Raw genomic sequence first — 25,233 nt, forward strand, 5'->3', positions numbered from 1 at the left:
GAATTCTGGGAAGCTTCATCTTATTTTTCTTTTAAAGGTAAAATTTACAAAACATAAAATGTGCTATTTTAAAGGTACAATTCAGTGACATTTAGTTCTCAATGTTGTACAACCATCACCTCTATCTCATTACAAAACATTTTCATCATTACAAAAGGAAACACTATATTCATTAAGCAATTACTCCCCATGTGCCCTCTTTTCCCAGCCCCTGGCAACTACTATTGTGCTTTCTGTCTCTCTGGATTTACCTGGTTTGGATATTTCATTAAAATAGAAGCATAATAATATGTGACTTTTTGTGTCTCACTTTTTTCACTTTGGCATAATGTTTTGGGATTCATCTATATTGTAGCATGTATCAGTACTTTTTTCTTTTTATGGCTGAATAGTATTCCATTGTGTGGATAGTCCACATTTTATTCATCCATTCATCAGTTGGTGAATATTTGAGTTGTTTCTACCTTTTGGCTGTTGTGAATATGCTGCTATGAACATTCATATATAAGCTTTTGCTTGAATGCCTGTTTTCAGGCATTTTTAGGTATTTATCTAAAAATGGAATTGTTGAGTCTTACCGCTATTCTATGTTTAACTTTAAAAAGGGTCTATTTTATGAAGTGTCAATAGTTTGAAGTGCCACAAGGTTCTGAAACTGTCCTTCATTGTTGAAGACACAAACTCAGACTTACAGCTCACAGCAGAGCTTCCAGGCAAGCATGAGAGTGAAACAAAGACTATTTGTAGATGACAGAGGCTTAATGGCTATGGTTAGTTTATTACTGTAACTAATATTAGAATGGAGGAGAGTAAAATTTTCTGTCAGGTATAAACTTTACTACCTAAAACTTTTGAACAGTGAAAACATAGTTATAGCTAGCAATTTTTGTCCCATAAATTGATAGATATTCAGGGGCTTCCCATGAAAAGTAGAATTTCAAAAACGCTTGTATTGTAACATTTGTTGGTTATACAAATTTAACCCGGGAAGGATGAGCATCTCTCTAATTTGACAGCTCTTCCCATATAAATTTTATTATAGTAAAGCATCAGACAAAACTATTGCTAGAATTTCTCTTTTTATAAGCTGAAAGAATAAATAACTGTGCTCTTCCAGGGTTCCCCTGGGAAACCTCCAAGATGCTTTAAGGTGTGAAAGATACCTCAAACATTTTATTTTATTTTTTCTATAGTTAAGATCCAAATTTGGGAAGCCAAAATCAAAACAGTTGTCAGAGGTTGCCTGAGAAACACAGCTTGGTTAATCAAGGTGAAAGTGAAGCATTTAAAGAATAAACATAGATGACTTGATTGTAAGAAACTTAGTTTTTTCATAAGTGAGCGGAAACCTTTTTTGTTTGTTTGTTTATTAAATAATCAAGAATATAATAAAGTCCACATGAAGTGTAGAATGTTATTCTAGCAAAACAGTTATCTTGGCAGAAGATAAAGAAGGTAAAGAATAACCTTTCACATTATTGGCAGGCCATTAAGCATTAAACCAAGGAAGCAAGTACAATGAAATTGAACAAATGTTGCTCAATTTAAAACATATTTTATAGTTTTTTTCAGACTTATATGGTAAACCAAGGCAGATACAATTCATTTTCCATGTTTTGTCCTTTGTTGTACTCTTTCATACTGTTAAACACTTTGCTTTAGAGCACTGGTTCTTTTTTGGGGATCTGTGAGGTCAAAATTATTTTCAAATGATACTAAGGTTACTTACGTTAACATGCAGTATATTCATTATTGCTGTTTTCAAATGAATCAGTCATTTTTTTAAGTTATCAGTTTTAGTTTTTAATGCAGTAAATATCAATAGTTAGAATCCACATAAACAAAAACTTTTTGGAGTTCTCAGTAAGTTTTTAGAGTGTGAAAGAGACCTTGAAATTTGAGGAGAACTGCTGCAGGACAAAACTACTCTTTTTCCTTGAAAAACAAAAGCACATACATAGTTGTGCTGTGTCACTATTACAGTATTATCTTAACCACTGCTAATGATTTTAACTTTTAACCAAAGTAACTAATTTATAGTTATTTCACAGTGAAACACTGAGGTGGAACATTTAGAACTGTCTGAATGGGAGCAAAGCTTATGTGCCCACATATACAACTTCCTACGGACACAAGCATCCCTTTTACACCTTAAAGTGCTAAAAATGAACGCTTTCATTAACATATCCCCAAACTATAGCTTTTCTATTAAAAAACTGTAGCTTTTCTTATAAAAATAAGAAGCAAAAATACATAAACTTAATTCTGTTTAGTAATCAGTCTGCTAGGATTCCACTGTACCTAAAAATTAACTAGATATCCAATGATTATCTCTCTTTTAACACCTTTATTGTGGTATGGTTCCTATACAGTAAACTACACATATTTCAGATGTACAATTTGATGAATTTTGATAGATGACACCAATGAAACCACCACCACAATCAAGATAGCTAATATTTCCATCACTCCCCAAGAGGTACAAATTTCAAATTCCCAATTTATCCCTTCCCCACCCCCTTTACCTACTGGTGACCATAGTTTGTTCTCTATGTCTGTGAGTCTGTTTCTGTTTTGTAGGTAAGTTCATCTGTGTCCTTTTTTTTTAAATTCCACGTATAAATGATATCACATGGTATTTTCCTTTCTCTTTCTGGCTTACTTCACTTAGAATGACAATCTGTAGGTCCATCCATGTTGCTGCAAATGGCATTATTTTATTCTTTTTTATGGTTGAGTAGTATTACACCACAACACACTTTCTTTATGCAGTCATCTGTCAATGGACATTTGGGTTGTTTCCATGTCTTGGCTATTGTAAACAGTGCTGCTGTGAACGTGGGGGTGCTTGTGTCTTTTCGAATTATATTTTCCTCCAGATACATGCCCAGGAGTTAGATTGCTGGATCATATGGTAAGTCTGTTTTTAGTTTTTGAGGAATCTCTATACTGTCCTTCACCAATTTACCAACAGTGTAGGAGGGTTCCTTTTTATCCATACCCTCTCCAACATTTATTGTTTGTGGACTTTTTAATGATGGCCATTCTGGCTGGTGTGAGGTGACACCTCACTGTAGTTTTGATTTGCATTTCTCTAACAGTTAGTGATGTTGAGCATCTTTTCATGTGCTTGTTGGCCATCTGGATGTCTTCTTTCAAGAGATATCTATTTAGGTCTTCTGCACACTTTTTGATTGGTTGCTTTTTTTTAAAAAATAATATTAAGCTGTATGAACTGTTTGTTTCATATTTTGGAAATTAGTCCCGTGTCAGTAACATCATTTGCAAATATTTTCTTCCATTCTGTAGGTTGTCTTTTCATTTTGTTGGTGGTATCCTTAGCTGTGCAAAAGCTTTTAAGTTTAATTAGATCCCATTTGTTTATTTTTGCTCCTATTTCCATTACTTTAGGAGCTGGCTCAAAAAAGTATTGCTGTGATTTTTGTCAAAGAGTGTTCTGCTTATGTTTTCCTCTAGGAGTTTTATAGTATCTGGTCTTACATTTAGGTCTTTAATCCATTTTGAGTTTATTTTTGTATATGGTGTTAGAGAATGTTCTAATTTCAGTCTTTTACAGGTAACTGTCCAGTTTTCCCAGCACCACTTTTTGAAGAGACTCTCTTCTCCATTGTATACTTTTGCCTCCTTTGTCATAGATTAAGTGACTGTAAGTGGGTGGGTTTATTTCTAGATTTTCTATCCTGTTCCATTGATCCATGTGTCTGCTTTTGTGCCAGTACCATACTGTTTTAATTACTGTAGTTTTGTAGTATAGCCTAAAGTCAGGGAGCATGATTCCCCCAGCTCTGTTCTCCTTCAAGATTGTTTTGGCTATTTGGGATCTTTTGTGTTTCCATACAAATTTTAATTTTCTTTTGTTTCAGTTCTATGAAAAATGTCATTGGTAATTTGATAGGGATTACAACCAATGAATATCTCTTAATTAACTTAATATTAAGATTTTAAGTTACCTAAAGATCTTAAAAATTAATCTTCAATATATGTTAAAATAAAATTTGTCAGGGTAATGATTCTGCTTAGTTGAGCATAGATTTACATTAAAAATTTTTTTTTACTGAAGTATAGTCAGTTTACAATATTGTGTCAATTTCTGGTGTATAGCACAATACTTCAGTCATATATACATATATTCATTTTCATATTCTTTTTCATCATAGGTTACTACAAGATATTGAATTGTAGTTCCCTGTGCTATACAGTATAAACTTCTTGTTTATCTATTTTATGTATATTAGTATCTGCAACTGATTTACATTTTTAATCATCTTAAATATTTTTGTAAGGCAGTGTTAGCTTATATGATTAGTAAGCCTGCATGTGTTTAGGGAAAACAAACCCAAGTGGAATAAAATGATTAATCAGAAAAAGTAAATAATTGTTTTTATAAACAAAGATGATCAAACTAGGCTTGTTTGCTGAAGTTGCATTAACCCATGAACAATAGGGATTTGAACTTCACAGGCTTATTTATACGCAGATTTTTCCAGTAGTAAATACAACAGCATTACAGGATCAGATGTTGGCTAAATCTGCAGATACAGAGGGGGACCTCAGATATGGAGGACCAGCTATAAAATTATATGTGGATTTTTCACTATGTGGAGAGTGGGTGCTCCTAACTCTGAGTTGTTCAAGGATCAACTGTACTTTAATTATGTCAACTTGGACTTTTAAAATATTTGTAAGTTAATTCCTGTAAGAAGAATTTTTTAAAAACAAATCTAGCATATTTAAAGCATTAGAAATTCAATTTCTTTGTTTTCTGGGAATTTTATAAATGTTCCATTGATATAAGTACTTTTTTTTTTAAATCAGTAAGCCAGTCAAAACAGAATTCTTTTAACTTAAGAGACTTTAAAATCTAAGTGTTTAATATCCTGAATTGTTTGATATATCATACAATGAGAGGTAAAAACTTTTCTGAATTACAGATGCAGAGATTTATAGCTTTGATTCTATAATTTCACCTATACAGGTTGAGAGTCATGGGTTGTAGAGATTAAAAAAAACCTCACTGGTCCACTTATCAAAGAACTGAAAGTAAAATTCTTAAAGAGCATGAAATTCTTAAACAAACTGAGCTCAAAATAGACAAAAAAGATGAACAAATGAGAGTGACTTTCATCTTTTACCCAAGAGATCTCTGTCATCCACGTATAGGGATCACCAAACATCAGACAATGAAACCAAATTCTCAATCATTGCTACCACTTCGGAGTAATAACTTATTGGCCACGTAGTAGCTAGAAACAAGACTAAAATACACCATCTCTAAGGAGGAAAACAGAACAAAACAAAACTCAGAGAAACAGAGAGTCAGCAAAGTTAAATGTATGTTGTCACTTGGGTTTTCCTTCTAGGAGCCTAAAGCTAAAGCAGCCCATGAGGTGCAGTTCTCTGGCAGTGCAGTTTCCTGGTTCTGCCAGGTGAATCTACTGTGCGTCCCAGACTATTCAAAGATAATTTTCAAAAATAATAAAATTATGCTCCTCGTACAGATATAAAATTAATGCATGCCATGGTTTTCATTTAACTGAATAATTAATGAGAGAACAAGTAAGATGTTATAACTTTCAAAGGCAGTCGCAAAAAAATTATACAGGCATTTGGGAATGCTGAAATAGATTTATCAATAGACATATAACTGATCAGCATTCGGAGGGCAATAATCAGTTGCATTCCACTGGTCAAAGTATTTTGCATTTCTGTGGGCAAGAGTAACTTGCATTACTATCAGTTTTCAGCAATTTACAGAAATGCAAACTAGCCCAAAGACAGTGAAAGCCGCAGATACTCTATAAGGGTGTGCTAGATGGGACATTCAGTAATTATTTTTGTCCATTTCAAAATCTTTCACAGTTTTTCTTGCCATTATTTGGAAAGATTTTTTGTTTTCATTTTGTCTTTTACTATGCTTATCTTTTTTTTTTTTTTGCTATGCAGAAGTTTTTATGAAAATAAAATTCATTAATCTTTGCCCTTTTTGCTTGATTTTGAATCATAGGAAAGTTTTCCATGCTACTAGGTTATAGGGAAATCCATTCATGTTTTCTTTCGGTACTTGTATGATTTTATTTTTTATTTTCACATTTCTGATCCTTTTTTAATTTCCCTGGGGTATGGTGTGATTTTGTCTTTTTTAATATGGCAAGCCAGCTCTCTTAACACTTTTTATTAAAAAGTGTATCTTTTTCACGTTGATTTGAGATGCTGCCACTTTCATTTACTGAATTTTCATGTGTGGTGGGTCTGTCTCTGGTTTTTTATTCTGCTCTTTGTATGTCTATTCATGTGCTATACCATTATACAATTACAGAGGCTTTATTGCTTTAGTATCTGGTAGGGCTTCCCTCACCTTACTGCTCATCTTTTTCAGGGGTTTCCTGGTGATTCTCCCTTGTTTATTCTTTCAGTGAACTTAATAATAAACTTATTCCAGAAAAATCCTCAAAGTATTTTGTTGAGAATGAGTTAAATTTAGAAATTAATTAGTGAGAACAGAAATCTTAATGATGTTTAATCATTGTATCTAAGAACATGTTATGTTTTACAGAGAATTTAAAAGTTTTGCACAAATTTAGAATTCCTTAAAATTATGTGTAGGTTTTTTTTGGTTGTTATTTTAATTGAGTCTTTTGTTACACTGTGTCTTCTAACTCACTTTGGCTCATATATGTGAATGCTGGTAATCTTTGTATGTTAATTTTTAACCTCTTACTTTATTAAGTCTTATTATTTGGAGTAGTTTTTTTTTCCCCATTGATTCCTTATGGGTTTTCCAGGAATGTAATGATATAATCTGTATTTAGAGAAACTCTTACTTCTTCCATTTCACTTTCTTAAACCTTAGATTGCTGTGTAGTTTAACTTTATAGTCTAATAATTGCAACACAGTAATTGAGACAGTGGGCATTTTTATCTTTTTCCTGACTTTAGTGGGAAAGCCTTTAATGTTTCCTCATTAAGGAGAACTCTGGCTTTTGGGTTGAGGTTTTCAGTATTTTATTATGCTAAGAAAACATGCCCATTTTATTTAGTGTTTTTAACATGAAACACTGCTGAATTTTGTCAGATGTCTTTTCTGTGTCTGTGGAGATGGTCATATGATTTTTCTCCTTTTACTCCATTAATATGATTGATTTTTATCAGTGCATTTTCTGTTTTTGAAATATTCCTGTCTTCATAGAATAAATCCCACTTGGTCATGATGAATTGCTCTTTTAGCATGCTGTTGGATTCTGTTAGTGCATATGCTTTTCAGGATTTTTTTGTATTTATTTCATAAGTGAGATGTTCTGTAGTTTTCTTTTTTTGGTGCAGTCTTTCTCAGGTTTTCAAATCAATGTTGTGCTCATTTCACTAAATAAAACTGGAAGTTTTCTTTCTTTTCCTAGGCTTTGGAATAATATAATTACTGTTGATTATTATCTTTAGACGTTTGTTATAATTACTCTATTTAATCAGCTGGGTCTGGTGCCTTTTTTTTTTTCCTTTGTAGGAGAGTCTCTTTTCTCTGTTTCTTCTGTGACAGTTGATCTGTATTAGATTTTCTGTCTCTAGAGGGTCAGTAAAGTGTATTCGTTGGAAAGTTATCCATTTCTTCAAATTTATCTGAATAGAGTTATGCAAATGTAGTCTTATGTAAAAATTCCTTCTGTTTTGATGGTTTGTTTTATCCCCCTTGTCAGTTCTCATTTAAAGTATCTGTGATTTCATTGATTTTTTTGCTTGTTAGGTTCACTGGTGGTTGATCTGTTTTGTTGATTTTTTTTTAATGTCTTGAGATTTATTCATTCCACTAATTTTCTGTTTTCTAACTGATTCCTTTCTGTTTCTATATTTAATGATTTACTTCTTGTTTCTTTAGATTTATTTTATTCTTTTTCTAGCTTTTTGTATTTTGTACTTGATTCATTTATTTTGTTTTATTGAGATAATTATTTAATGCTATTAATTTTTCTCCAGTGACTGATCTAGCTGTATCTCACATATTCTGATGTTTTCCTTAGTTCTATTTTAAAGAAATTCTACTGTTTTACTTTTGTATTTTCCCTTTGATCCAACAGTTTTTTAATAGTACATTTTTAAAAATTTTCCAGATGTGAAGTCTTTTATTTTTAAAGATCTGCTTTGAATGTTTAGTTTTATTACACTACAGTTAGATAAATCTGTTTGCACTAACTCTATTCTTTGGAATTCATTGAGGTTTTATTTGTAGCTTAATATATGATTACTTTTCATGAGTGTTTCATGTACTTCTGAAAAGAAAGCATGTTCTTTCTTATTAGGGTTCTCAGTTTTACACACAAACTCCTTATTAATTAACTTGGTTATATCTTCTAAGGCTTCATGTTCTTCACCTGATCTTTCTTGGATTGAGAGAGGGTGTTAATGTCCCATTTTATTAATTTGTTACTGTCTCTTCTTGTATCTCTTACAGTTTCTGTTTTATGAAAGTTTGTTGCTAAAGTTTTGGGTATATAAATACTAGTGTTTTATCTGTATTTTGAATTGCAGTTTTTAGCATAAAGTGCACAAATTGTAAATGTAAAGCTCAATTAATTTTCTGTTTTATTTTCCATGATGAATGGTGGGTTTTTTGTTGTTACGTTGTTCTGTTTTTGGCTGTTTTACTGAGAAGTCAATCCTTAAGTGAATTTCTCCTTAATTATAGATTAATACTCTTGTAAAGAACTCTGATAGCGTATTTACATCATCTTTTATTAGACAAACCACATTAGATCTGCTCTAGACAGTTTGATATTTTTGTTGAATCTTCTAAATTCTTCTGGGGAAGTGGTCTACATTCACATTCATTTATCTGCTTAATTGTTTAAGCTTTCTGAATTAAAGTTTACTTAGCAATCAGTTTGTTACCCTAGAGGAGAAATTAAAATTTTATGTATAGTATTTTCATTTCTCATCTTTAGCTTTTTACCAAGTAGCACAAAAGTCAACAGGAAGAGACATCTCCTTGGTCAGGAGTGTAAAAACAGGAAGGAGGAAGTCTATTGCAAATCTGTGTTAGCTGATTATCAATTCAGGTTTCACCATAGAGGATGTCCATTAACGATCATCACTGTGTTATGCAGTTAACCAGAATTTAAGCAAGTGTGGATGTCAGTATTACAGAATGTCAGTCCTACTTAAAGGAAGTAATGCTAACTAGCAAACTGCACTAGGCTCTTTCCTATGCTTGTAAGCAGGATATTATTAGAACAAGTCAGAGAAATTGCCCATAGAGGAAAACAAGGCAAGTAAAATTCAATATTAGGAATATAGGGAAGATCATTCTTTATTTTTTGCCTTTGCTTGATTTTGATGCTTTGATAGATTATTGTATGATCCTTTATAATAAGACTGTATCCTTTTTTTTTTTTTAATTAAGGTATGTCAACTCTGTTATTTAAAATACTGTTTGGCAGAATGTCTTCAATTGAATTAGAGGAAACACCTGGGCATTATTTAATAAAGCATTTTAAGAGCACATGTGGCAAACTAGATGAAGTACTTTATGGGAAAAGAGTGAATATTTTATAAACAAGAAATATTTTTCAGCATTTCGTGATGAAAGAAATTGAATTCTGTATTTATACATCTCTGTGTTTATACATTCCTGGAATTGCTAGAAACTCAGTTACTCTGCAGCTACAAGATACCTACTTGGTTTAGGTAACCAGCAGTGATATTTTAGCATACTTAACTTACCTTGAATTCTTTACTTAGTTGTAAATATTGTGGATGTTTTGAAAAAAATTAAAAGTGTTGTAAAAGCTAGATGGCATTGTATTATTATTATTTATTATTATTATTCTAGAGACCTGTTTGACATGTTCTTTTCCTCAAGAGTCTATTTACTTAAACTATGCCTTTATTTCTGGATTTTTTTGTGGTAGCGTGACACTTTTAATATGATAGCAAAAATAACGTTAGAATGAAGGTTGAGATAATTATTATTGTGGTATGCCTGTAACCTGTTCATTTGGGAAGATGTGCTCTAATGTGTTAGTCAGATAAGGGGATTTGTTAACTCCTTATAATTGTAAGAAATTGTGTGTGTGTGTGTGTGTGTGCGCGCGCATGAATGTCTTAGTCAAGGATTTTTTGTTTTAGTTGTAAATATCAAACCACCTTGAGTTAACTTAAGGAAAAAATGAAAAAAAATAGTGGAAGATAATTGGGTATCTCATAAAAGTCATACCTCTCAAAAGACTGGAACAAAGAAATAGAAGACCATGTTTCTTTCTGCTTCTCCATGCTTCACTCTGTCTTCATTCTGTGAGGTCTGGCTTTCTCTGCTTCTTCCTGCACTTGGGGAGTGTGACCACCTACAGCTTCGCTATGTCAGTTAGGCACATACAGCGGGCTGTTTCTGAGTCCCAATTCACAATTCCTGAAAGAGTGTGTCTAATTGAACCAGCTTGGACCAGTTGTACACCTCTGGTGCAATGTACTGTGATTGGAAGAGGCCGTACTTCTCGTCCAGCATTGTGGATGGTCAACAGTTCTTAGAGACAAAGAATATACTGCAGTTGTGTTTGTGCATGTTTCTCGGGGAGAAGATCTATAACTTTTATTAAAATCGCAGAGGAGAGTCTTGCCACTGCTCAGCCACTGCCCAAATACAGATTAACTACTCTAAGAGTTATGATAGAATTCCCACTATTTACAACAGATATCCTTCATATCAGTTTAACTGTTTAATTGTCTTTTTCACAATGCTGTGTTCTTTCCTGGCTGTGTTTACCATGATTGAATTCCCTCCTCCTTATTTCCCTAGCTATTCAAGTATTACCTATCACTGAATTCCCTTCTTAGGTCCTATTTCCTCTGTGAAATCTGGGCATCTTAGAATACTGCATTCTGTGTGGAGATATGTGTGTAGAACACACACATACACATACATAATGTATATTTTGTGTGTCTGAATTCTTATAGTATGGATTTTTTAAAAATGCTACACATGTTATTTAGTTGTATGTAATTGTATGTCTTAGTATATATATTTTAAATAAATGTCTTAAATGCAGGTTTAATGAAATAGTCCCTGAAGCCAATGATTATCATGCATATCTCACTAGTCCTGACTATCTTATATGGCATAATGCCGTGGGTACTGCAGACTCTTGGTAAATACTTTTTAAACTGAATTAATGAAAACCAAAAATCTTAATTATAGAAAACTTGAAGAATATGTAGACTAGAGAGGAGAAAAAAATCACTTTTTTTCCTGCTGCTTAAGGATAATCAATATTCTAGTCATTTTTAATATTAGAAACAACAAATATGATTTATTTGTTGAATATTTATTGAAGTTACAATAGTCAACATATTAAATGTTGAATTTTGTTAAATATTTGTTAAATGAAATTAAATTGCATTATATGTAATTTTCATCCTATTTTCTCTATTTATCTGATTATTTCCTTACTGTTGCACATTTAGGTGGTTCTTATTTTGGTGAAATTCTATGAACTGTGGTATTAATTATAAAATAATTTCTTAGGATCTTTGTTCCTGGAAGTAAAAGTAATCATGTAGGCAATAGTAGATAATGGCTAACATCTGTTGATTTTTTACTATCTGCCACATGTTTTAAATACTTATATGTGGTAGTGCATTTAATCTTGATAAGAAGCAAATGAGGTACCCATTTGCAGATGAAGAAACTGAGGTAGAGATAGATTAGGTCATTTGCCCTAGGTACTCAATAAGTGGTGAGCTAGATTTGAGCACAGGCCATTTGGCTTCTGAGCATATACTTAGTCATTATGCTTTGCCTTTTGATTTAGAGTATCAGATAATGAAAGCTGCAATATAAAAACATTATTAAGTTTTAGTAAAAAAAAGGGGAGGTTTACATAAGATCGGGAACAGGAAGGAATGTGACCAGAACTGTACTCAGGAAGGGAGAGTCCTGTATCTTGAACTTGTAGCTCAGAGGAGGCTAAGATATTTAAATTAACTCACAATAAAGTGATATAGGCCCTTCATTCTCTGAGGTTCTAAGATACAGGCCTCCAGTAACTTTAGTAAGGCTAGTCTCTGGTTTATTCTATCCAGGGCTGGGGGCTGCTTGATGCAAGAAAAATCACTCACCCTTGTACCCTCTCCAGGCCCTTTTTCAGTTCTAAATGATGGAAAAATACAAACACCACCATCCTTCCCTACCTTCCCTTTTCATCGTTCCTATCCTCATTCATTCATTCCTGTGGTAAAAAAGAACATAAGTCAGGTTTGCTTTTAGCCTTTCCTGCTAGAAGGGCTAGTTCTTTTCAGTTTGGTAGGCCAGGCCTAATAGAATCCGTGCATAATGGTTTGTTGTTTTGTTTTCTGTTTTTGTCATGCCTGAATGTGAAGGCAGGCAACTATTCTTTGTGTGATTTGTGAGAGAATGTGTGTATGTATTGTTGATGTTTGAGTATTGCCAGCTTCATTTTAAAGGAGCTTGATTTTGAGAAAATTCATTAATAGAGGCATTGCCACAGTAAGATGGAAGATACTCTGGAAATGAGCAATGAACATGTTATTGACATATTTAAGGTAAAATATTTCAGCTGCTGAATGTTTGCAGACTTTTTTGTAGTGAGCTCCTTTTACCTTTTTTTGTGCCGTATCCTCCAACACTCCTTGCGTCCAAGACTTGGAATACCTGGCTCTGGCCTTTTGTAGGCACATGGTGTTGAGCAAATCCTTTAACTTCTCTGAGCCTCATTTTCTTCATCTGTGAGGCAGAGGTAAAACCAATTGCCCTGTCCATTTCCCTAGGGTTCTTGGGATCAAATGGAGTGAATATATGCAAAATTGCTTTGTGGATTAAATTGCAAAGCACTAGCACAAATGTAAAAGATTATTTTTATTTTTTGTTTTGATAATTACATTCTGCTTTTGACTGGATGTAGAATTGCTCATCTCAACTTCTTGTTTTCTCCTCATTTTTTTCTGCTAAGCTGTGAAATGACAACAGAAGTATACTGTGTGGTCAGGATAAATAGTGGGAATTAGATCAGCCTTGTATCTGGGGAACCATATTTCTGTTTTCTTCCACACTACTTCTGAGTTACACTTATTTGGCCAAGTGTCTTTTGAAAAACATGTTATAAAAATTAAATTAATATGTATTAATCTATATTTATTTTTTAAATGCATAATTTTATAATCCTTTCTTCCAGAGTTAGAATTAAATATATCTACATATGACTTTCATTTTTAATGTTTTTTGCAATTTGGTGAAGTTCTTCTACTTCAGGATATACTTATATGAAGATATCTTTTCCAGGACCTCCAAAAATTGTTTTTTTTAAATGTTAACTTTACTTGACATATTTTTCCCCATAAAATGCTAATGTTATATAGTTTAAGGGTAGGTTAAAAAACTCATAAATCTGTTAAAATTTTAGATTATTTTTCATTCAGTAATTTTAGCATTATCCTCATATATAAGACACCTAACATGAAAAAATGGTAAAAATTATCTATTTATAGATTTTTCCAGTGCTGATGAAGAAGATAAGTGAAATGCAGTTTTGTTGATATTTGACTGATACTCAGTTCCTTTATATCATACATTTACAAGCCAGTGATTATTTCCCATCAGTTTTCAATATAATATATGAACTCCCTTATATATTTATTATAAATTCAAACAGTGACTTTAAGATTTCTTTAGAAAATTATTTTTCTGTGTTTTTTAGTGTCTGAATGCCTGCAATATGTCAGGCACCATGTAATATATAAAAGTTTATCTTGTGCTACATTGTTTGTACTTCCCAGTAGGAGCCTGGTGTTGCCAGATAATTTTTATGGTGGTGTTTATGGTTGTTTTGTTATCTTTTAATTAAAAAATTTTAATTTAATTATAGTTGATTTACAACATTGTGTTAGTTACAGTAAAGTGATTTAGTTTTATAAATACATATATGTATATATGTATATTTTTTCAGATTATTTTCCATTATAGGTTATTACAAGATGTTGAATATAGTTTCCTGTGTTAGTAGTGAATCCTTGTTGCTTATCTGTTTTATGTATAGTAGTTTGTATCTGTTAATCCTATATTCCTAATTTATCCTTCTCCACCCTTTCCTCTCTGGTAACCGAAAGTTTGTTTTCTGTGTCTGTGAGTCTGTTTCTGTTTTGTATATAGATTCATTTTTATTCTTTTTAGATTCCACATATAAGTGATGTATTTGTCTTTGATTTATTTATTATGATATTCTCTGGGTCCATCCATGTTGCTGCAAATGGTAATGTTTTATTCTTTTTATGGCTGAGTAATATTCCATTGGATATATATACCACATCTTCTTTATCCATTCATCTGCTTTTCGACACTTGGGTTGTTTCCATGTTTTGGCTGTTGTAAATAGTGCTGCTATGAACATTGGGGTGCACATATCTTTTTGAATTAGCATTTTTGTTTTTTTCTGGATATATGCCCACGAGTGGTACTGCTGGATCATGTGGTAGCTCTATTTTTAGTGTTTTAAGGAACCTCCAGACTATTTTCCATAGTGGATGCACCAATTTACATTCCCACCAACAGTGTAAGGAGGGTTCCCTTTTCTCCACACCCTCTCCAGCATTTATAGTTCGTGGACTGTTTGATGATACCATAGTGATTGATATGAGGTGATACCTCATTGTGGTTTTGATTTGTATTTCTCTATTAGCATTGTTGAACATTTTTTCATGTGCCTATTGGCCATTTATTTGTATGTCTTCTTTGGAGAAATGTCTGTTTAGGTCTTCTGCCTATTTTTTGATTGGGTTGTTTGTTTTTTTGATACTGAGTTGTATGAGCTATTTGTAGATTTTTGGATAGTAACCCTTTATCAGCCACATCATTTGCAAATATTTTCTCCCAGTCCGTAGGTTGTCTTTTCATTTTGTTGATGGTTTCCTTTGCTGTGCAGAAACTTTTATATTTGGCTAGGTCCCATTTGTTTATTTTTGCTTTCATGTCTTTTGCCTTGAGAGACTGATCTAAGAAAATAATTGCTATGATTTAAGTCCAAGAATGCCTGTGTTCTCTTCTAGGAGTTTTATACTTTCATGTCTTATAGTTAGGTCTTTAAACCATTATGAATTTATTTTTATATATGGTATAAGGAGTCTTCTAATTTCATGGATTACATGCAGCTGTCCAGCTTTCCCAGCACCACTTGCTGAAGAGACTGTCTTTTCTCCACTGTATATTCTTGCCTCCTTTATCATAGATTAGTTGACTAAAGGTGTGTGGGTTATTTCTGGGCTGTTCATTCTGTTCCATTGATCCATATGTTTTTGTTGTTCTGCTAGTTTTAGCCATTATGTTAAAGCAATAGTTAACAGGATAAAGCAGATTCCAAAAAGGAGGAAATCTTATTTTTATTTTGATTTCATAGTACTTAGTTGTTAGGTTGAGTATGAGATTCACACTCTATTTTGATACAATAGAAAAAAATATTCGGATTTCTAGAGGTTACTTTTTGGTGAAGAGTGCCCTCTAGTGAACCTTTTCTGTTTATTCAGATATGCAGTTCTTTGCATCCTCACAGCACTTGTGAATTGAGTGTAGAAATAGAAGACACTCTCAGTTCTCAAGGAATTTAGAAGACAAAACATACACTAACCAATTGGAGAGTAAATCTGATGTGTTATATAAATAAATAAAAGATAGTATATTATAGATGATATATGTAAAATAGCTGGGAGCATTCCAGGTAATGAGGAAGTTATCATTCAATATTGCTATTCTATGAAAGTATCCCAAAGGAACTTATCTTGAGCTGATTTTGAAGGAAGTTTAAGATTGAGGCATATTGTTGGGGGAGCACCATCCTGAGGGTGGAAAAATAAGTTAAGGACTATGCTAAAAAGGATTAGTGCCAAAAAGAAAAAAGAAATAGAGAAAAAAGAAATTATTCTGGAAAATATTTAAATTTAATTCTATTTTAAATATTTTATGCAAATGTCCAAACAATTTGTTGCTGTACTTGGAAACCTTTTTTAGAGATTCAGGAAGGATACCACTGGACAGTTGTGGCTTGGGGTCTTTCATGCAATTGTGGTCAGATATTGGTTGCTGCTCAGGCTAAAATCAGCTGAGGCTTAACTAGACTAGACAGCGACAGTGACTCACTCATTGCGGGCACTTGATGTGGCTGTCATTTGAGAGTGCTCACATGTGGCCTCTTCAGCATGTCATTTTTAGGACCGTCAGACCTCTTACATGATGGTTGGTTTTCCCCAGAGTATCTAAAGACATCGTTGTGGAAGTTGCATGGCTTTTTCTAGCTTCTGAAGTCACGTATTATTACTTATGTTCTATTGGTTGAAGTAATCAGAAGCTTGCCCAAATTCAAAGGAAAGGAATAGAGACCCCACCTCTCAGTGGAAGGTGTGTCAAAGAATTTTGGACCTGCATTATAGACTTCATTTACTTTTCTGCCTCCTTGAAGAGTTAGGCTCCATGCAAATACATTTTAATGATTTAGGGACAGCTATCCTCTGTATTAAAGTTGCCTGTGCATATACCTGTTTTCTGTGCTTGATTTTCAGTTTCTGTTATATACATGGTTGGTACTTAATGAATATTGTTGGAAAGAATTCTCCTTTCTTTTTATCCTACTGTTAATGCTTTGGAGCCATTTCAGTTATTATTTGCTCCTGTATTACAGAGTATCAGGGAAAGATATGGGAAAGTTGTTACTCATGTTTAATATATTTGATGAAATGGTTGGAAAAATGTTAGGAGTACTAACATTTAACATGACACCTTATACTGACGATTTTCTTTCTTGCTGTTCTAAATTGCCAGATAACTACAGTAGAAAAATAATTTTCCCCCAAGATTGAGTGGTATTTTGAGCAATCCTTTTGTATATTTAAGATAGAGAGATCATGTCTTTACTATTTGTTGTTTAAAAGAAAACAATTCCAAATTGTGACTTTATGTAAAAAGGGGTTTTTCTCCCAATTGATAAGTCATTTGCTATCTTTGAATATTTTAGTCTATTATTTCTCATATGGATGCTACTGGAATTTGGGGCACCTTGAATGTAAAGGCTGCTGAAGAGAGTTGCAGTATTTCAAGTCCCATTTCTGACTCTAGTTGCAGGGTTTCAAGTGAGTTATAAACTGGTATTGAAGAGACTGCTCCACTGAAAAACTTAGATTAAATTTCCAATTTACATAGCCTAGGATACAAAAACCAGGTGGTCACTTGGGTAGGAACGGATAGAATATCTCAGTGTAGCTTCTCCTGATTTCTAGGAGCCACAGAGGAAGTACAGAAAACTACTGAAGACTTTATCTGGACAAAGTGGAGTCAAACTAGTGTGTAACTGCCCTTTTATCCTTAGGGCTTATATATATTCTGTTCTAAAAAGATCTTAAATTAGCAATTCATGTGCTTCTATTTAAGGACATTTTTTCAAATCTTGGCTTGAAGTTAATTGCCAAATGACCAGTTTGTTGCATGACCAATTTCCTGAATTTGCCAAATCTTATTACTATACCAAAAACCTATTTTTAAAACTATTTTTGAGATTAATAGCAAGTAATTTGTATTGGATAGGATAGTTTTAATAGCTTTTGAAAATTTCTGATCAGCTTTTCTGATTACGTTTAACATTTTCTTCATAGCAGCATTTTTAGGAATCTTTTAATTTGTCAAAAGCTGATAATCATAGGGTGGTTAATTGTCATAAATACATTTAATATTCAGAAAAATATATTTTTAGTTAGTAACCAAACTTTCATTACTGATCACTATGATTTGTACTTAGAACATGAAAATTATTAAATATAAATATGAACTTGCTGAAAAAGTATCATAAATAGTCTTGTTAATATGAAAGGCCAAATCTTGAATACTAATGACTAGAAATGTGCAATTAAGATTGGTATGCTAGAAATTTAACCTTGATATGCTGTTTGAAACATTGGTGAAAGTACAATAGAAATGCCTATGGACTGGCAGAATATAGAATGCTTAAAATGATGCAAAAGCATTTTTTTATTACTAGGAGTAGAGAATTAAGGCAAATGTGTCATTAGAGGAACTGGCCAAAAAATGTGGTTAATGTTTGAAAAAGTAAGAAATGACATTAAAAAGCATGCAATGGAAGTCAGAAACAGCTGATACAATTATTTTAGTAAAAGAAAAGTTAAAAGATCATTTTTCAGGAAACATTTTATTTTCGTAACAGTCACTGTGATGCAATTTTTTTTACAATGAAGATACAATGAAAGAAAAAGATGCTGAAAATAATATAAGGATATTACATGTTTTTTGACAAAAAAACCTAACGTGTTACCAGCAATAAGAGAGTTCTTTTTCACAAAATACCTTGTGAATGTTGTTTTTCATCAGAAAGATGTTTTCCTTAAAAAAACTGGAATATGATTAGTAAATTATTTTTCTTATTAACAGAATGTAGCATCTGTCCAAAAAATCGGAGTAGGGCCTGGTAAGACATTTGATTCAATGATACAAGCATTAATTTTCAAAGAACCAATTTTAACATTTAAATGACATCTTAGTTTTCTTCTATTTATTTTATTACCACTAGGTGGAGCTCTGTGCATACAATTCAAGAAGTCATTTCTGAAAGATCATTTACTTGTTTAAATTCTTTAAGCCTGATATATCAGATGATCAAATACTATGTGATAACTCATACTTCCACACTTTGCTTTCATGTGGAAGATTAGATATAATGAAGATAGAAAATGTGTACCTAAAATTTTTTAGTTATACTCTTAAAACATATGTATTACTTTTATGCATTCTTAGTTGCTGAAATTAAGATATGTAAATAAAATTATAGTGTAGCATAGTCCATCTTTGTTTTCCATTCGCAAAGTTTTAAAGTCATCTTTTCTTTTAAATTGATTTTCCATCTGCATTGTCTGATTAGCATTACATTTTTCCAGAAGTAAGATTTTATTGTGCTAAGCTTTTGGAAGTGATGACTGAACTCTTATATTGAATTCATTATCTGTATATGGAGTGTTAGGTGCAACTTTACTGGATGTGGATACTGGAAAATTTACCGACTTTCTAATGTTCACTCTTTCTGGTTTTGTCATATCTGTGTGTATTTATTTATAGGAACTTGAGTAGGCTTGCAAATAGACATTATAAAATTCTGGGGACATTTTGAAAGAAGAAAAAATTATTTTAATTAAAATTGTATGTTGCTTAAAAATCTAGAATAGTAATATATATGGCACACTAATTAGATGGATAAGACTGTTAACCAACTTAGGATTCAAAGAATGAATAGTGCTGAATGCTATTTCCTTTCTTGCCTTGCAAGTCAAAATTTCAAATGATTATCATTCAAAGACATAGAAAAAAGAAAAATAGATTTTTCAGAGTTCCTTCAGCTGAGGTCAGAGAACAGGGCCCTCCCTCAGTTTTCTCTCCTTCATACTTTGTTCCTCCTTATTTCCTTGGGTTTGTAATTTAATACTGCCTAACAATTAGGTATGCCTCAGTTCTCATCCCCTTTTTCTGTTCATTGGATGATTTCACCTGATGGGTGCAACAGTGCACATCGGGGATTCCCTACTGAGTCATTCTCAATTGTTGATCTTCAAAGTTGATCTGGTTAGTTGCTGTGCTGGTAACTTCTCTGCATTCTCATGCTGCTTATCACCATTTCTGATCGGAGAGTCTGTTTAACATAATGGTTAAAAGCACTGGCTTTGGAGTCAGGTGGACCTGGGGTTAAATCTTGGTCCCACTACTATGTGACTTTGGACATAAAGTCTTAATCTTCCCAAACTACATTTGTAAATTGGAATGCTAACAGAATTTATATCATAAAGCTGTAGTGAATATTGATAAGATAATACATGTAAATCACTTAATAGTAAGTACTTGGTTGTGTGTTAACTTTTTTTGTTGTTGTTGTTAATCTTCATTTTGCTAAGCCAGAAGCAGCCGAATATTACTCCTCTTTAGTCCACTAAGTCTCTGGGGAGTTGTTGACAGGGAAGGGTGTGTGTTCTCTGCTTCTCTCCATATCCATCTCTCCACCTTCTCTCCAAATTATCCCTATAATTAAGCATAGATCCCTTCAGAGAAAAGGTTGATAATTCCTGCTATGCATATAGTGTCAAAACATTTTTGGGATAAGAATTGCTTTTCCTTTCTTCCTTTTTCCAGTGTTCTTATACATGTCCACACTTTCTCCTTTCCTGCTTCTCTCTATTCACTTAGCTACTTGTTATTGGCAAATTTTTAGACTAGTTATTTTTGATACTACTTTTCATCAGAGTGGGTAGAGGGTTAAATCAACTACATGTAATGATTAATGCCTTTTTGAGCGCTTGTGTCTGGCTTTTAGATTTTCGCTGCATCTATTAAATTGAGAAAGTCAGAACTATGAATTTTCTAGGATTCTTTTCAGGACTCTAGAATATTCTATTTTTTAATGGATTTTGGATTCTGGAACTTGCCTGATCCTTCAGTACTTTCTTTAAATGTGTTTTTTTCCTGTGACTTACAAAGTTTCTTTATTGCAACTTCATTTCTATGTACTTTTCTCAGAATGATCTCATTGATACGGATTGTGGTTGACAAGTGGTTGTATCAACTTGGAGTGCAGCTTGTACTCATGTCTGGAATGGCAAATGGTTATGAAGGGTCAGGAGAGACTAAGACTTATTAATAGGCAGATCAAGACCTACTCTTCTTTCTCATTCACAGTACTAATTCTTTAACATCATTTTTATTTCCTGTATTGGGACTTAACAGTTCTATTTCAATAGCAGAAGTCATGGAATGTAAACAGTTCACCCATTTCAGGCTTTGATTTTCTATTAATGGAGGGTGGATATTACATACATGTTCTGATATTGTTTTTCATTGTTTTCTTTTGGTATTTTCTGTTTACTATCTGGTATTTTAAGAGCCAGCTAAATATCAAACTTTTATTAAAATATGTAAAAAAAAATCTTAGAAATGTATATATATATTACTTAATGAAATACAATACTTGTTCACGATAGTGAAATAAAAATGTGTTTATAGTACACCAAGGTCAGTCAGATAAACTTCCTCTTGCACATAGATTTTCCTTTGGAATAATATCTGTTTAATTAAGAGTTCTTGTTAGCTCTATGTATTAATTGTAGGAAAAGCACAAGATGGAAATTCTAGTACTGCCTCAGCCTCTCACTAAGTAGACTACATTGAGCAAGTCATTTGCCATTTCTGTGACTATTTCCTCATTTGTGGGAAGGTGGCAGTGATATTCTCTCTGGTGTGGTATAAGAAATAAATGAAACAGTAGCTGTAGAAGGCCCTATGCTATTACCAGGCATTAATGGTAGTCAGCTCCTTCAGCATGGTAATTGAGTCTTAGCCATATTTGATATTTGCAGCCAGTACTTAATTATTCAGAAGATTGTTTACTCATTTAACAAGGATTTGGTTGTCTCTTAAGTGCATAGTATGATAGCAGCCAGTATATACTGGGCACTTACTATGTGTCAGTTTTGTGCTAAGAGCTTTTCATGTTTACTAATTTAATCCTCATAACACTCTGATACTTTTTAATTTTTAAATCCCTATTTATTGTTGAGAGAATTTGGATTTAGAGAAGTCAGGTAGCTTACCTGGGGTTGAACAGCTAGTAAGTTTCCTTTCTGATTCTATCTATCTGACCATCCATCTGTCCATCCATCAGTTATCTATGGAGCATCTGCTATATGCTAGTCTCTATTCTTGGGCTGGTTATACAACAGGGAACAAAACAGACAAAAACTTCCTGCTCTCCTGCAACTTACGTTCCAGTGGACAAAGATGGAAAATAAATAAAAGTATGAAATAGTGTATTCTACAGTGGTAAGAGTGATGCAGTAACAAAGTAAACTCCTTTATTTTAGAAAATGAAAAAAGGAGAAAAAATAAAGCAGGAAAGGGAATTGTGTATGTGTGTGTATAATGTGGATATTGTAGCCAGAAAGGGCTTCATCAAGAAGAGGATGAATGACCTGAAGGAGGTGAGGGAGGCAGCCACATGTGAGAAATGTGAGCCAGTAAAGGAAATAGCATGTGCAAAGCATAGGACAGGAATGTGCCTGGTGTGTTTCAGGAACCACAAGGAGGCCAGTGTTGCTGGCATGGAATAAGTAAAGTATTAGGGAGTGAGATCACTGAGGTAACATGGGGCATAATTATTTAGGCCTTTATGGGCTGTTGTAAGAGAAATAGGATTTTGAGCAGAAGAGAGACATGGGCTCTGATTTATATTCTAGAGGGATCATTCTGTCTACTGTGCTGATAACAGACTAAAGGGGAGCAAGGGTGGAAGCAAGAAGACTAGTTACGAAGCATTTGGCAATAATCTAGGCAAGACACATTGATGGCTTAGTCCAGGGTGGTACCAGTGGAGGTAGTGAGATGTGGTCGGATTGTTTTGGTGGGGACGGTGAGAAAAAGTGAATAGCCAGGGATAATTTCAAGGTTGTTTGCCTGAACAACTAGAAGAATGGAGTTTACTAAGATGAGGGAAGACTGTGGGAGGACCAAGTTTTGGGGAAGAAGATAGCAATTCATTTTGGACATATTTGAGATGCTTATCAGATAACCAGTTGGAGAGTTGCACGAGTTTGAAGCTTAAGGGAGAGGTCAGGGCTAGAGATATAAATTTGGGAGGTGTCAGATTGTTTATGGAATTTGAAGCTCCAGGTCTGGATGAGATCGAGAGACTGGCATAGGTAAAAAAGAAAAGATGTCTAAGATCAGAGCTTAGTTCTAGTTTAGCTCTTAAAATTTTTAATAATACTCATTTTTGATATTAAAAAATTTATCCACATTATTTTATTATGAAAGAACATAATAATTTAAAATGCCTAAAATTAACTAATATTTTATAGAATTGATTCTTACACATCCATAGATTTCAAATATATTTTTAATAAAATTATTATTAACTTAAAGGCCCAAGTTCTTAATGATTACTATTTTATATTGCTTTCTCTAGTGTTATAATAAGTACTCACTAAAAACCTACCACATGAGGGCTGCCCTCAAGAAGCTTATGGTCTATGTGAGAAACACAATATATGTCATATACTTGAAACATTTAAGTTACAATGTAATGTATTATAATTTAACTGTATGAAACGTGTCAGAGAGTGTAGAAAGGACTGTAAGTTTACTTATTCTACAGATGAAAAGATTACTTGGCAATGGGAATAATTGAAAAAGGACTGCTAGAGGAAATGGGACTTGAACTGAACCTCAAGCAATGGGCAACAGATGGGGAGCACATTTTTGGGAGGTCCCCAAGACTGCCTTCAGATTCAGTAATTCACTAGGAGGACTCACAGAATTTAGCAAAGCTGTTATACTCTCAATTACTGTTTGCTACAGTGTAAGGATACAGATTAAAATTAACAAGAGAAGGCACATAAGGCAGGGTCTAGGAGAGTTCCAGGGGGGAGCTTCCCAGTGGAGTCATCTGGGCAGCACTTACTTCCCTGAGCAATGATGCATGGCAACGCTCATGGAGTATTACTAACCAGGGAAGCTCTCCCAAGCCATGGTGTGCAGGGTTTTCACCAGGGATTGGTCCTATAGACACAGCTGACTGCCTGAATTGCTGACCTTAATCTTTAGCCCCTCCAGACCTCATACCATGTGGTCCGATGTCCCCATCCACTGTAAATCACAATGTAAGTCAGATTGTTAGTTTAGACTATTTGGCATTGCCCAGGGCACCCAGGTAAACAAAATCCTCTATCAGGCGGGATATTCCAAAGGCTAACCTCCCAGGAGTTGGGGGCAAGGACCAAACCTTTCTTTGGGCAAGGTTAATCCTTTACTGCATGGTGGGTGAAGTCCCTCAATGTGGAGACAGCATGAGCTGAGATACAGTAGGGGTGTGAACGCCATGTTTACAGAATATTGTTGTAACTGCAATATGGCCTTGTAATTGAGAGTATGCACTCTGGAGCCAGACTACCAGGATTCATATCCCAGCTGTCACTTGCTAGTTGTAGAATATGATGGTTATATAATCTGTAACTTATCTGTAAATTAGCAAAGGTACTAGCAATACCTATATTATAGACTTGTTGTGAGGATTGAAGAGTTAATATGTAGAGCACTCAGAATATGTCCTGACACACAGTAAATGCTGTAGAAATCAGCAGTTTGTTCACCCATTCATTCATTATTCACTTATTGGTTCTATTTTGAGACCTAGCATGTTGAAGGCTCATCTCCTGAGTCTCTGACCTTTATTTCCAAATACCTAGTGATATACCTAGAGGACTTGGAGCTCTTTAAATATTAGCATGTTCAAAAAGAAATTATGTATTTTCCACTCATATTTTTCTACTATTGTCAGTACTGTCAACTCTGTTCAGAGATTTTGAGATACCAGCTCTTGCAAAGATTAGGCTAATAAAGAATACATTTTGGTGAACTGGAAAGTTAATATTAGCTTTCTTTTTGTATATATACAGGTCTGTGTATGATGACCAACCAAATGCACACAAGAAGTTTATGGAAAAGTTAGATGCATGTATCCGTAATCATGACAAAGAAATTGAAAAGATGTGTAATTTTCATCATCAGGGTTTTGTAGATGCTATCACAGAACTCCTTAAAGTAAGGACTGATGCAGAAAAACTGAAGGTAAGAAATATGTTAAAATTCTATTTACTTTTGCTCCCACTAAATTACTCAGGTATCAGTTTATAGTGCATATTTACAAGTCATTATTAAATGCACTACTTTGAAGAAATGAATTAGTGTATATATTTGGGAGTGCTCTGTTAACACAGTTGTCATGCTAATGACAGGAGTAATCTTTTTTTTTGTAAAGCAAGTAATGCATTGACTTAACAGGATTTCTTTCCTGCAGGGAAATGAAGTAAAGAAATTCACACAATGAAAGGCCTCATTTGCAGTTTTAGAGTTCTTAAAGTGACAATTAGTACAATGTTGATGAAAAGCTAGTCTCTGAAAACTTTAAAAAACTTACTCTAAGTGATTGTGTTCTCAAAATTATTTAATAATAGTGAAACCGTTTTTTGTTATTTCTTTTAATAGCAATGTGTAATTTTCTTAAAGAAAGTCGGTCTACATTTTCTGTCACACAGCAAAAACATTATTAATTAAATGAGACCTGGATTTATTCTGTCAGAATACAAAATATTTAGTTATAAGAATTGCCCTATTTATCTTTCTTTACATTTGGT

At 33.3% G+C, this 25,233-nt stretch overlaps 1 protein-coding gene across 2 annotated transcripts in view; it reads left to right on the plus strand.

Annotated features, from left to right (window-relative positions):
• The window catches only part of EXOC6 (exocyst complex component 6), a 169,081-nt gene that overhangs the window by 11,139 nt on the left and 132,709 nt on the right, over nt 1–25,233 (plus strand). For both annotated transcript variants that reach the window (XM_064488226.1, XM_031461390.2), the window contains exon 2: nt 24,496–24,667. In XM_064488226.1, the coding sequence (XP_064344296.1) occupies nt 24,496–24,667 (172 nt within the window). The remainder of the gene's footprint in view (nt 1–24,495; nt 24,668–25,233) is intronic.

The sequence above is a fragment of the Camelus dromedarius genome, chromosome 8 (genome assembly GCF_036321535.1).
Source record: "Camelus dromedarius isolate mCamDro1 chromosome 8, mCamDro1.pat, whole genome shotgun sequence".
NCBI lineage: Eukaryota > Metazoa > Chordata > Mammalia > Artiodactyla > Camelidae > Camelus > Camelus dromedarius.